The sequence below is a fragment of the Lacerta agilis genome, chromosome 1, assembly GCF_009819535.1.
Source record: "Lacerta agilis isolate rLacAgi1 chromosome 1, rLacAgi1.pri, whole genome shotgun sequence".
NCBI classification, from domain to species: Eukaryota; Metazoa; Chordata; class Lepidosauria; order Squamata; family Lacertidae; genus Lacerta; species Lacerta agilis.
Window position 1 is genome coordinate 42,544,803 of NC_046312.1, and position 13,880 is coordinate 42,558,682.

At 43.9% G+C, this 13,880-nt stretch overlaps 1 protein-coding gene across 1 annotated transcript in view; it reads right to left on the reverse strand.

Moving 5' to 3' along the window:
• The window catches only part of LOC117061557 (cytosolic phospholipase A2 epsilon-like), a 36,633-nt gene that overhangs the window by 17,250 nt on the left and 5,503 nt on the right, over nt 1–13,880 (reverse strand). Inside the window, exons 2-6 of the mRNA XM_033174436.1 lie at nt 12,380–12,452; nt 6,435–6,571; nt 5,020–5,151; nt 4,442–4,525; nt 1,186–1,252 (exon numbers count right to left, since the gene is read on the reverse strand). Coding sequence (XP_033030327.1) covers nt 1,186–1,252; nt 4,442–4,525; nt 5,020–5,151; nt 6,435–6,571; nt 12,380–12,452 — 493 coding nt within the window. The remainder of the gene's footprint in view (nt 1–1,185; nt 1,253–4,441; nt 4,526–5,019; nt 5,152–6,434; nt 6,572–12,379; nt 12,453–13,880) is intronic.

Genomic DNA, 13,880 nt, shown 5'->3' on the forward strand with positions numbered 1-13,880 from the left:
CAATGGCTATATGTTCAAGGCAGTATGCTTCTGAATATCAATTGCTGGGAATCGCAGGAAGGTCCTGCTTGGAGGCTTCCCATAGGCATCTGGTTAGCCATTTGGAGAACTAGATGGGCCACTGGATTAGGGCAAATGGGGCATTGCCCTACCAAGTTTAGTCTTCCCTCAGCCAGCCTCTACCTGCCTGCCATCTTACTTGTAACTAGTCCAGAAGGTATCTGCCAGCTTCCTCCTCCTTAGTCTCAGTTTTACTCTTGTAGAACTCAAGTGGGAGGAGGATGGGGACAAAAGTAAAATTAATGGGCTTTGCCTGTCCTTGGCTCTAGCTCACCTCCTGTTGGCCTCTCTGCCTTCCACCCTACCACTCCTAATGGCCACCAGCCACCACTGCTCTGGTGGTAGGTTCACGTCTCCATAGTTTGCTGCCACATTTGCTCAGTTTTCTGAAGCTCAGTTCTTGACACTGGTGTGTGGGGGACAAGCGCCAGAACTCTGGGGAATCAGGAGCCAAGCTGAGAAGATGTGCATGCCAACATCAATCAGAACATTCAATTCCACCATTAATCTCCTACACATACGGCGTTGGCAATGAAATTATGATTTCATAAGATAATTACTTCTGCTAAAGTGCCAATAAAGATTACTGGCATTTTTTAAATCCCACCCTTCAATAAACTTGTGCTTGGAAATGAAGTGGGAGGTAGTGTGGCTGGTGTGGAACAGGCATAATAAGATGAAGTGCTAATTGTAACTGAGCAATATTGCCCAGATGTCTTCCATGCTCTAGTTTAAATGCATTTTTCAAAGGCAACACCATATTAAATGCATTGAGTCCTATAGATTATGATAATCATTCATTTAGTTACTATGTAAAATATACTGCATAAATATGTCTTAGGATACACTTGATAATTTAAATCAGCTTTGAGTCCCCACCCCACCCCACCCCATTCAGGCTTGCGCTTACAATTGTGTTCAAAATCAAAAGTTTTATTTGATCAGACACGATAGTGGAAGCAAATTAGCACATCATGTTAAAATGGCAAATAAACACTTTGGCTATTTTGCTAAGGTCTAGCAATGAGACTTTTAATGAGCAAGTAAATGGTTTTAATGATAAAACCTTTGAAACCAGTAACTGTATATCTATTTTTATCTATATATATAAAGGTACATAATAACCTCCTGGTTTCTTCTTCATTGCTGTCCCTCCATTCACCTGTACACCCAAACAGGAAATTTCACGAGACTATCAAAAGAGAAGGGGAAATAAAAGAGCATAAGGTAAAACCTTACTGGTCACAATGTAGCTGTTATGTAACAGGTCCTTCTTTGGCAATGTTTTAAAGAAAATAGAACAAGCCTGGAATATGCCAATAAGTTATAGAATATGGGTTGGCAAATTATGGGAGTATGGGAGAGCACAAAATGGTGGGCAGGGGGGGAGCTGAAACTAGTGAGCCCTGACTGTTTAGCCTGGAGAAGAGAAGGTTAAGGGGTGATATGATAGCCATGTTCAAATATATCAAAGGATGTCATATAGAGGAGAGAGAAAGGTTGTTTTCTGCTGCTCCAGAGAAGCGGACACGGAGCAATGGATTCAAACTACAAGAAAGAAGATTCCACCTAAACATTAGGAAGAACTTCCTGACAGTAAGAGCTGTTCGACAGTGGAATTTGCTGCCCAGGAGTGTGGTGGAGTCTCCTTTTTTGGAGGTCTTTAAGCGGAGGCTTGACAGCCATCTGTCAGGAATGCTTTGATGGTGTTTCCTGCTTGGCAGGGGGTTGGATTGGATGGCCCTTGTGGTCTCTTCCAACTCTATGATTCTATGTGTCAGTGTAGGTGTGTCACACGAACACTCCCCACGCTCCTTCCAGGGCTGGAAAGTGGTTAGTCACCCTTCGGTTTGCTAGTAAAACTGAATTACTTTGTTGTGAAATGATGCACGTCTAAAAAGTGTGTCGCCAACGTGAAAAGTTTGGAAAGCTCTGGAGAAGGCAGCCCCTGACTGAGAAAAGGATCACCACCTCTGTGATCGTGCCAGAGCTGTTTGCCAGTTGTAAATGCATGACATCAACATGAATTTGCATGAACATAGTGACTGCTAAGCCACAAGAGAATACATGACGAACTCATTCAATGGTATTTTGTTGTGAATGGCTTAGGCCTCCTGCCCAAATGTGAAAAGAATTGACCAAGCTTCTAAAAATGATATTAACCATAAATTACAGCTGCAGTCCTAAGCATGCTTACCCCTGAATACAGTGGGCCTTACTTCTGAGTAATTATCATAGGTGCATATTTCTTGGTATACATGCACAGAACCTGGCTGCATAATTTTGACCCAGAGACTCAACACATCAGGGATCCTGCTTCTGTCTCATATAGGCCCATGTCTTTCCTTCCTCTCCCCACAGTGACATCTGCTAATATAAAACAGGTAGCATGACATCATTGTGGTGTTCTATCCACCACCACAACCCCAGTCAGTTTTATTAGCTACTACTTGTGTGGGCCAAGAGATCAGATATAATATGTTTTGTAGTAGAAGATGTTACCAAGGAGGAGAGGATGTGGGTATGTGTGCTTCGTAACATCTCATTCCTTTTAGCCCAAGTCTCTCATACGTCTGTGAGAGAGGCTCTACTGGTCAATGACCATAATAAACAGATGCTTTGATATGTGAATCAACTTTTAATCACCGTATTGAATAAAATTTAATGACTAAAATTTAATAAAATAAAATATCGGTGGTTTAATTACCTTCAAGTATATATTTGAAGTGGTCAAATATATTTTATTATTACCTATTACCTATCCTTCACCCAAAGGTCCCAGGGTTAATCTGATAGCTATAGGGCTTAATTTTCAGACGAATCAGAGACGGGGTTTACTTCATGAGTATGTAAAGGACAGGTTTTGAATCCTTTATTATATATTAGGGTTTAATATTAGCATATATTATTGGTTTTTATGTGGTGGTTTCGTGATGTTATTTCCCATCTGCAGCAACCACATTTCTTCCCACATGTCTAGCCACCTCCATCTTAGACAGTTGTGTGGAGGAGGGAATTTCTGCGGGCTTAACTTGCATGCCTTTCTGAAATCTCCTCTTTCACACTACTATTACATATGCAGGAGCGCTATTCTCTTTTGCAGGGCCGGATTTAGGTTTGATGAGGCCCTAAGCCACTGAAGGTAATGGGTCCCTTTATATGTCCAGCTGTCCTTGGTCAACAACAAATTGTCACTGTGTGTGTGTGTGTGTGTGTGTGTGTGTGTGTGTGTGTGTTGAATATGTGCTATATGGTAATTTATGGACCTAATACTTGGGTAGGCAAACTAAGGCCCAGGGTCCAGATCCAGCCAGGTCGCTGGATGCATCTCTGGGTTATTTGTGGGGCATAGGAATGCGTTCATTCCCTCCCCCCAATATAGGCTGCTCCCCACAAGGTCTGAGGGAGAGTGGACCGGCCCCCTGCTGAAAAAGTTTGCTGACCCCTGAATAGGTATCTAAAGCCATCTGCACATGTTGCCATGCAACCAGTCCATGCAGAATGTAGGCATCCTATATATAGAAATGAGCAAACCAGTGATATTTTAGGGAGCAGGCTAGCAGGCAGGGCCCATCACTTACATCATAGGAGCCTACACAACACAAAACACTGTTGTCGTATGTAGGTTTTATTTTATTTGTTCTTTATCTTATATTTTTGGAAATATACATCCAATATTTTTTCTCCTTTAAATTTTTTTTGGGGGGCCCCAAGAGAGTGGGGCCCTAAGCTATAGCTTGTTTAGCTTATGTGTAAATCCTGCACTGCTCTTTTGCATCTAATTCCCTACTCACATCGAACAGATTATTAGCTTCAGTGAAGGGTGGGTAATTAATCTATCATTATCATCACACTGGTTGTGTTAAACTATTCATTCATTCATGCATGCATGCATGCATTTTCATATACCACCCTTCATTGGAAGAACTCAGGGCGGTTTACCGAAGCTACATCTTTTGTAACTGCCCTGTGCTACATCAAACTGGGAGTTTCACTGCGGGGGGTGGGGGGTGGCATGCTTTACAGCTCATTTGGAATTCAGCCTGTGCGCCATGCACACAACATATTGCTGAACTTGCTAATTTCGCAGCCTGCTGATTGGACTATCTCCGTAGAAATAAGTGACCACATGGCTTGCAGGTTTCTAATGTGCCATGTTCACTGAAGATTCTTTTAAAATAAAATCTCTGTAAGGAACACTTTGTCTTCCCACACTAGCCTTCTGACCCAGAACCCCGTCCCCCAGAAATGTGTGGCCGAATGATATTAGAAGCAATAACTTTTGGAACTGCAGCAAGACACCACAATCATATACCTATAACAGATATGGTTTAAATATCACTTTTGTAAAAAGAGAAATCATTAAAAAAATTGAGATTACCACTAATACGCCATTAGTAACAATATGCTCATGAGGAACTGGGCTGCAAAACAAAATAAATATATTTGACATGTCATATCTGGTCTTTGGTAATGGAAATTTACATTTCTAGTTGCTAGTTTGACATTCCATGGTAATGTAATTGACTCGACATAGCCCAGATCATGTAATCTAATTACAACAAGAGACTAGAAAAAAATAAAACATTTATTTGATAGTTACCCTTTGGCAATGCTTTGCTGGATCACAAGAAACTTGAGATCCAGGTCCATCTGATTTGATATGCAACACAGTTCTGAAGTTTATTTTCTAGTGTTATATATTCTTAAATATGTTGCATTGTTTGGGATGTACTTACATGCTCTCCCGGCTAAACTCTACCTCCAGAGTTTCTGGAATCTGTAAAAGCATAATTACATTGTTTTGGTTTGAGATAATGTTTTCCTCAACTGTTAACAGAAAGAAAAGGTCCATGTGCAAGTATGATAAATCTCATTCTCATATGCCCTTTCCCCTACACACGGCAATTCCACCTGTTAATAATGCCCTCCCAGCGGCCTTCGGTTCTACCTTCTTACTTTTTGATCCAATGGAAATGTGAGGTAAACTCTTTCTCCAAGCTGGATCTTCGAAACATCAAAGAGAACAGTGCAGAGATTATTCTCCATGAGGCAGTGGTCTTCATCGTGAACCATCATCTCCAAAACATTCTGAGAAGGAAAGCAAAGTTAGTCATTGTCAGGGATAGGACTCAAGAGGGTGAGATGGAGGAGGAGGACTGGTGGAGAACACACCCACCCACCCTTCTCTTGACGCTGCAGGAGAAGAGGGAGGCAGCCTTGACGACAGAGGATGAGATGGTTGGACAGTGTTCTCAGAGCGACTAGCATGAGTTTGGCCAAACTGCGGGAGGCAGTGGAGGATAGGGGTGCCTGGCGTGCTCTGGTCCATGGGGTCACGAAGAGTCGGACACGACTGAACAACAACAGCCTTGATTTACAGCAAGGCTTTGAGGAGTCTGAGGAAGGTCACAGCGCAGAGATAGACAAACAAAGGATTTGGGATGTGTTAGAAGAAGGGTAGGGGGGAATTGCAACAGGGCAGCCAGCTGACACGTTGTCAGTGGAGAGAATTTCTGATACCCCTTCTCCCAGAACTCGGTGTTCATTAAGGGTGTAGGAGCAACAGAATCAGAGACTTTTGGCTACAAGCAGGAATGTTAGGAATGTGAGGGGAGGAGCCCAGTTTGGAGCAATGCCATGTTGCTTGATGCATTCTTTTGTCTCTTAGATTGAATAAAACTAATTAAAAAGGACTCTCCTTGTTTTCTATGCTCTTGCTGCAACCAGGAGAGGAATAGCTTTCACCACAAAGCCCAAACAACTAGAAAAAAGATTCAAAGGTCAGCCCATTCTCTCCATACATTACAAAGGAAGACAGAAAAGGCACCACAAGGTATGTGGGCGTGAAAGAGAGAAAACTGGCATAAACTATCTTCTAAATCTGAATCAGTTACTTAATCTTACTCTAACAATGGCTAACATCTTGAAGTAACATATGACTGCAGTAGTACCCAGTGTATACTAACATAGCAACAGTTAAAACAACAGTGGCATCTTGAAAGTGTAAGAGCCCAATCCTAACCCTAGATCTGCTGGGATGTGGTGAATTTCCAGCTCAGTGGACAGGTTCCTGGCTCTGCCAGAGATATGCTGGCGTAAGGTCCCAACCCTGGCTCAGCTAGGGTAGGTTAGGTGAGCTAAGGTGCCAGCATAAGCCCTGAAAAAAGAGCATTTGGGACATTCTATTCTACCTGTCATGACTAATAGCTGCTAATAGATTTAAGGTTAATAACTAACAACCATCTCATCCTCTGTACGCAAATAATCAATGATTTTGGTGGGTCCTTTGTAGGTAACAACTTAGCAAAACAGTATTCTAAATATGGCTGAGGAGTTCAGACAAATTATTAATCATTGACTTTGTGCCTTACTTTGACCCGCGTCTGTATCCTGAAGTGGAAGGTTTCATTCCATACTGGATCCTTACAGTCCTTAATAGTCTTGGTCCGAGGTCTTTCAAATGAAGCTGTTGGCAGGTACAAGCTCACATAGCAATCAGACTGGCTAACTGTTTTAAAAAGAGTCAATTTAAGATGCATTATTAGTCCACATTAAATCCTTAAACTTTAATGTTTACCATTGTCATGATCACACAGTGTTTACAAGAGAATACATGGAAACCAAGTCACTTCTTCATTGTATCCCTGCTGCTCCAGAGAAGCGGACATGGAGCAATGGATTCAAACTACAAGAAAGAAGATTCCACCTAAACATTAGGAAGAACTTCCTGACAGTGAGAGCTGTTCGACAGTGGAATTTGTTGCCAAGGAGTGTGGTGGAGTCTCCTTCTTTGGAGGTCTTTAAGCAGAGGCTTGACAGCCATCTGTCAGGAATGCTTTGATGGTGTTTCCTGCTTGGCAGGGGGTTGGACTGGATGGCCCTTGTGGTCTCTTCCAACTCTATGATTCTATGATTCTGTGCTCATCCATTTTAATTTTTAGATCATAAAAATCTATTATATTGCATAAGCACTGTGAAAGAATTGGACTTCATTGTCCCTAGTTACTTATATGCACTGTTGCATATTATACTGTATGTGGAAGTGCATATTTCACTTGTATGGATGGTTGTATATCATAGGGCCATGCATATTTTTTTCCTGTCTTACATATCTTTCTTGTCGTCCATTGGGGGTTATAGAGTTATCCTGGAACCCTAGCAAATAACCCGTGGCTCAAAAGTCAAGGCAGTGAAAGTCCATTGTAAATGTGGGAAAGGTCATGTCTCCTGTTTGAAGGATTCCATGACTTCCTGTAGCCTTTTAGGTGGAGGCTCTGACTGGCAAGAAGAGGAGGGAAAAGAGTCACAGCACCCTGTGGTTTGCTGCCGTTCATCCTTGTAATGCTAAATCATGGTTTGACATTACATGCTAATCAGCTGGACCAATAAGCATGTAGGACTGTACTGACATAGCCTTTAGGATTCAGTATATGTGAGTTGTCTATTTTTTACCCACCCATAAGCTACTCCAGTCACATGTAAGGCTATATAATGCATTGTTATTATTAGAGGAATCAATGCACTGTTATCATTAGAGGTTGCCCCCCCCCTTTAGGGTTACAAGTTCCTTAGCACAAGAGCAATAGTGCTTGAAGATAGAAACAATTAATTCCCTTTGCACAGGAAAGCAGGTTTTTTAAGAGATCAAAGAAGCCTCTTAAGCATCCTGCCAAATCCCTAACACTCGATTGGGAGCCGCCCAGAGTGGCTGGGTAAACTCAAACTGCTCCTGTGCATACAAATGTAGGCAAAGTGGCATGTTAGTCCATATGATGGTCATGTAGATGTGTAGCACAAGGTATTTGACAAGATTTCTAAATGGAAGTCAAGTCTTGCTCCAGAACCACCAGCTCCTGCTCCTTCCCAAAGCCTAGTTAGAGCTTTCCCAGCTTTGGGGAGGAGAAAGGAGGGCTCTAGGACCCTGCCATAGCCTCGTGTCTCCTTCCCAAAGCTTGACACCTCGCTTATGCAGCTTTGGGAAGCAGACTCCCTCAGACTCCCTCTCTCATAAATCATGGGTATGGCCTCAATGAAGCAAGTTCATTCCTGTTGACACCAACATAGCTGGGCTGGAGAACCTGGGAGAATCTGTGAGGTTATTGAGAGCAGCTTTCAGAGACATGAAAGCTGTGTGACAGGGTGACAGCTTTCAGACTATCATGGAGAATGTAAGTCTTTGGGGGGTGTTACTCTGAGGTAAAGGGAAATTATTCCTTAGAAGCAGCCCATCCTCATACTGAGGATCTTGGTAGTAAGCTATTTGCGCAGCCAGGCGGAGTCCCCCGGACCCCGGGGCAGCCCCTGAGGGAAATAACGACGCGTGACAACATTCTATGGGATTAAATTGGCCACAACTTCATTAATATTCAGATGTAGGAAGACCTTGGCTCCAGCATTGGGCGTTTATCCTTCCCAGCCCCCCAGCCGGGGTTCTGGGTAACTTCAGGGTTATCCAGCATGAGTGGGGAGTGGGCTAGTCTGGTGAACACATGTTCAAGCAGATAGCCCGCCCCCCTATGTTCGCCGCCGCTGGAAGGGGAGGGCAGTGACGACCCTGGGCGTACGGTCAATGCCTCCCCCTGAGACCCCTTTAACGGGAACCCTGTTATCGCCACCGCAATGGGGGCAGGGGTCAGCGCCCCACGCCCCCCCAATCTTGTAGATGACTAAAGGATTCCGCCCAAGGCCTGCAACCGCCAATGTTGTGACGAATTGCTACGGGAAAGGCGAAACCTGCCAATGCAGGGAAAGTCCTTTCCAGCCCTTTAACAGCGACCTTGTCATAGCAGCACCTGCGTGCCTGTGTGGCTGTGGAAAAAGGTGGTTAAACCTGCAAAGTAAGTGTCAATTGAGGGATTGGAGGGTGGGGGAGCTCTGAATCCAACGGCCGCTTCCCAGGTATGACTCAAGTTCTATTGTGTGTACTGTATAATCCCTCCTTCTACCTGCCAATCCCCCTGGCAACACCTCCCCAGCTGGGATTGGGTGGCTGCTAGAGTAGGTGGAGTCCAGAGGTATCCCAACCTGGGGAAGGCGATGCCAAGACCAACTACCAGGAGCTGCACCTGTGATCCAATGGGTCTACTCGCGACCGCGCAAAAAGGCGCTCCCCATTTGATGTGGGGGAACGCTCTTTATCAACAGGGACATAGATAGCTAGGTTTCTGCTGGGCAAGCAGACTGCCTGGTGACTTCCCTGAAGTGAAGGTTGCAGACTGTGAGGATCTGAAAGGGTTACACACAGATCTAGCTACGCCGTCACACAGGAACTGACGATATGTTATGCTTTGTAATATGAGACTTCTATAATTCTCAGACCGAGTCTGAAGTCTGTGTGAGAAGGTTGGTTTCGTTTTTGCTTGTACCGGAGAGGAGCCATGAACGCCTCATCTCCGGGCGTTTGATTTATGCTACGCTGTAATAAATATGCTTTGCTGACAGTGGAGGAGTCAGTGTACGTTTGTTAAAGACTGCTGATGAACAAAGACGATATTGCAGGAGGTTTCGCTTCAAGAACGCTGTGCATTTAAACTCTGCTATGAAAGTGAAAGTACTTTGGAACTGCGTGATCGGGAAGCCTGCCGGACCCATTTTGGTGATTTATGGCTTCTGAACGCGGGGGTTTTATTGCTCCTAACCCCTCGCAATCACATGTCATCTACATAGCCTGTTAGATAGTGCTGGGAATGAGGAAGTGGCCATGGTGCATATGACATGAGGGAAATGTCATGTGGACTTACGTAGAAGTGAAATTTAGGTAGCTAGGTAGGGTCTTTCCCTGTGGCTTGTTTGCTCCATGTGCAGGGCTGGTTAAACAAACACAGCTGCAGGCTTTCCAAATGTGAATGAATGTCAGGACAGGAGGAGAGTCTCGATTTGATCCACACTATGGAATGTTTGGGGGCAAGTCAAGCCTGTATGAAAAGGACAAGCTCCACATGAACCAGGATAGTTGGCACTTGAAATCCAAAAGATGGCAGAGCAGGTTGAAAACTGATTGCAAGGGGAAAGACAGCAAGAATTTAGGAGTGCCCAGCATGGGACAAATTATTCCCCACAAGTGAGGGTGAAAATGCGTGTGATCATTCAAGGGAGGGAGGGAGCAAGGCACTGAAAGTACAGGGGCACATGAAAACAATTCAAAAAGGTCTCGGCACATATGTGAAGGACCTTTGGAGGGAGATTGGGGATGCAGGTGGTGCTGTGGTCACATGTATAGGTGTTTCTGTGCTAATGCTAGATGCCAAATGAACATGGTATAGCTCCTGGTCTTAGAGATGGCATAATGTAAGCCTTATGGGATGGAGAGAACCAGTGGGACACTGATATCTCCACAAACAGGACACACTGAAGATGGTGTTACTCCATACATGGTTTGGAGAAAGCAGAGGGGGAGAGGTTTTTCTCCCTCTCTCATACATTGAAAGATTCATGACAAAAAAGTAAGAACTCCACAAAGCACATTGTTGACCTATGAAATTTGTTCCCATAAAATGTAGTGGTGGCCCCAGTTTTGAAAGAGAATTAGATAAATTCACAGAGGATAAAGCTATCCATTGTTACCAGGCACGATGGCTACATTCCCTCTCCTTGGTCAGAGGCCGAATGCCTCTGAAAACCAGCTGGTGGGAAACACAAGTGGGGAGAGCGTGGTTGCGTTCAGGGCCTGTTTATGGTCCCCAAGGCACCTGGTTAGCCACTGTGAGAACAGGATGCCAGACTAGATGGGCCTTTGTATGTTTTTCTATAAACAAACAGAAGCCTATATTATGGATCAGCTCTGTAATAGAATTACAGCAGGGTAGCTAGCATGGTGCCTTGCAGATGTGGTTGCTTTTTTTTCAGCTGGAACTCGCCAGAACCTCACGGTTCCAGCACCTCACGGTTGGGCGCCATCGCCATTCTAAGAGAATGGTGAGTTCCAGCACCTCTTTTTCTAGAAAAATACCACTGGTCTTCAACTCCCATCAGCTGAAACTAGTTTGGCCAGTGTTCAGGAACGATGGGAGCTAGCATCATTTCCATGTCTGAACTTATTCATACTAACCATTGCTCCTGTGTCAGAGTCATGTATATATTTTTGTTTTTTGCTCTCCTTTTTAATGGGCGAGTGATGTCCCAGCACTTCTCATGAATGAGCACAATTGGCAGAAGTTCAATCTGATCTGCAGTTTTCCTATAAACTCCTCCCACGCCCTTTCCCAACATCCATAATTCACCTAACCTTTATCTCAGTCTGTGTTGTGCCTTCTTTATATCTGATATGTAACTGAGATGCTCCATCAATCATTGTCCTCCTGACAGCCTTCATATTCAAATTACAGCATAGCGATCATAGCTCATGCAAGATGTAATCAAGTTTTCTGCCTCTGTACAATCCTTTGTAAGCTACTGCTCTTGCAAATTCAAAATTATACAATTCAAATTATTAACAGAACCTGCCTAAGTATGTTACAGTTTGTTCTCAAAGTCAGATAATTAGATTTGGTACTTAAGATTGCCGGAAGAAATATCAACAACCTCAGATATGCTGATGACACAACCTTGATGGGAGAAAGTGAGGAGGAATTAAAGAACCTTTTAATGAGGGTGAAAGAGGAGAGAGCAAAATATGGTCTGAAGCTCAACATCAAAAAAACTAAGATCATGGCCACTGGTCCCATCACCTCCTGGCAAATAGAAGGGGAAGAAATGGAGGCAGTGAGAGATTTTACTTTCTTGGGCTCCATGATCACTGCAGATGGTGACAGCAGTCACAAAATTAAAAGACGCCTGCTTCTTGGGAGGAAAGCAATGACAAACCTAGACGGCATCTTTAAAAGCAGAGACATCACCTTGCCGACAAAGGTCCGTATAGTTAAAGCTATGGTTTTCCCAGTATCGTGTTTCTCATAAAATAAGACACCGTCTTATATTTATTTTACTCAAGAATAATAGTAGTAATGATAGTAGTAGTAGTAGTAGTAATAATAATAATAATAATAATAATAATAATGGAACAGGATGTCCCTATTTCATCAGAGAGATGTTGGAGGGGTTTCAAAGCCTTAACAGCATGTTGAATGCAAAACATTCTGGATTTAAGTTTGTGTGCTTTGGGGCACACAAAGGAACACAATTTATCCTTTGAAAGAATTAATCAAATAAACAAAAGAAATGAATTATATAATCTTAGCATCTTTTCCTTGCTAATCTGCTTTCGCACAAGGGATGTTACCACCATGTCAAAGGTGTCGTGTGAAGGCACTTCTGCTGCACAGAACCCCTGTTAGAAGTCAACATTACCACAGATTTGTGGACGCAAGGGGGTACTCACATAAATCTGCCTTCCGTAGATTTTTTATTTGTATGATTTTCACACACAACAAATGGCAAGGTGACACCTCCATCTGCAGAACAATTACAAACAAAAAGTTTATTGAACTGTGCAAATATCTGTATAAGAGTTCATTTGGTGAAGCAGACATGAAAAATTTATGCTATAAATAATTTGTTAGTCCTTAAGACACCACAGGAATCTTGGCTTGTTTCAAGGGTGCCAGTACCAGGGGGCCATGCCCTTTTTGGGCCCCTCAATATTTGGGGGTTAAAGGTCAGGACCCCCAATGTCACATAAACACAGAGGTGAAATGTGGAGCCCAGCATAGTACGGATCATCCTCCTCCTCTTCCTCCTCTTCCTCCTCCTCCTCCTGCTATGGAGAGGAGGAGGGTTGAAGCAGCCTCCCATTGGTGGCAATGCCAGGAGTAGAAGAAGCTGTTGGCTATTGAAACTGTGCAGCCGCTGAGTTCAACCCTGCCCCTAGCTCCTTCAGATGTCAAGACATCATGCACTGGATGTCAAGATGCCACTGTGCGTGTCACATCACATCCACAACGTTGGCCCCCCCCCCCCCAGCAAGTTGGCATCTCCGGTTGGTTTTGTTGCAATTGTTGGCTACCCCTCTGTAAAATAAACTATGTGCTGGACAGAAATAAAATGTACAGATTTCTTTCTGCAGGTTCACAGTTACGTGGCAGTGGTTTGCAACCTTTTGAAGACCCAGTTCTTAAGGTTTTTTAACCATAAATTTGGATGGCGCCAGAGCTGCTGTTGTGATCCACTTTAGGCCACTCCACCCATAATTGCTTCTTAATGAAATATGTCACCTTCAGGGAACTATGATGATCTTATCTACATTGAGAGTTTCCTTTATTCAGCTCATTGGCCCTTATCTAGCTCATCAATTCAAGACAGTTGTTTGGAATGCCTACAAGTGCTCCTGGAGACATGGAAAGGAAGATAAAAGCACATGTCACCTGCCTACTGATGATATTTTGCCCCTGTTTCTAGATCTGCCCCAGCCCCTCTCCAGATGTTGTTAGACCCAACTCCCCTCAGCTCCTGAGCCAGTATGGCAGCTATGAAGAGCTGGCAGACTGTCAGGCTTGGGGGATCCTCTCCCTCCCCTCAGTGGCACCAAGAGCAGTGAGGAAACCAGAAAGTTCTTACGTATGATTTATTCAGTCATCACGGTAAAAGACAAGATTTCTGGCCATTCCTCCATAATGAAGTTGCTCGCACTGAGCTTCTCCCCCTTTCCCCTCTAGTAACAACACCTGCTTCTATGGTGTCTGTCCATGGACAATTGTCTCTGTGCTCTTTATTCTTGCACCCATAACGAACACCGCGTTATGGGAGAAGGGGGGGGGGCTCGGTTATGCTATCCAGAGACATGTCAGCTAGCTGCTCTGCCTGCTCTCCCCCTTCTCCTAACGCCGCATAACTCTGTTGCTCGCCTATCTCTGAGCTGTTATCTTCCTCAAAGCCCTGCTGTA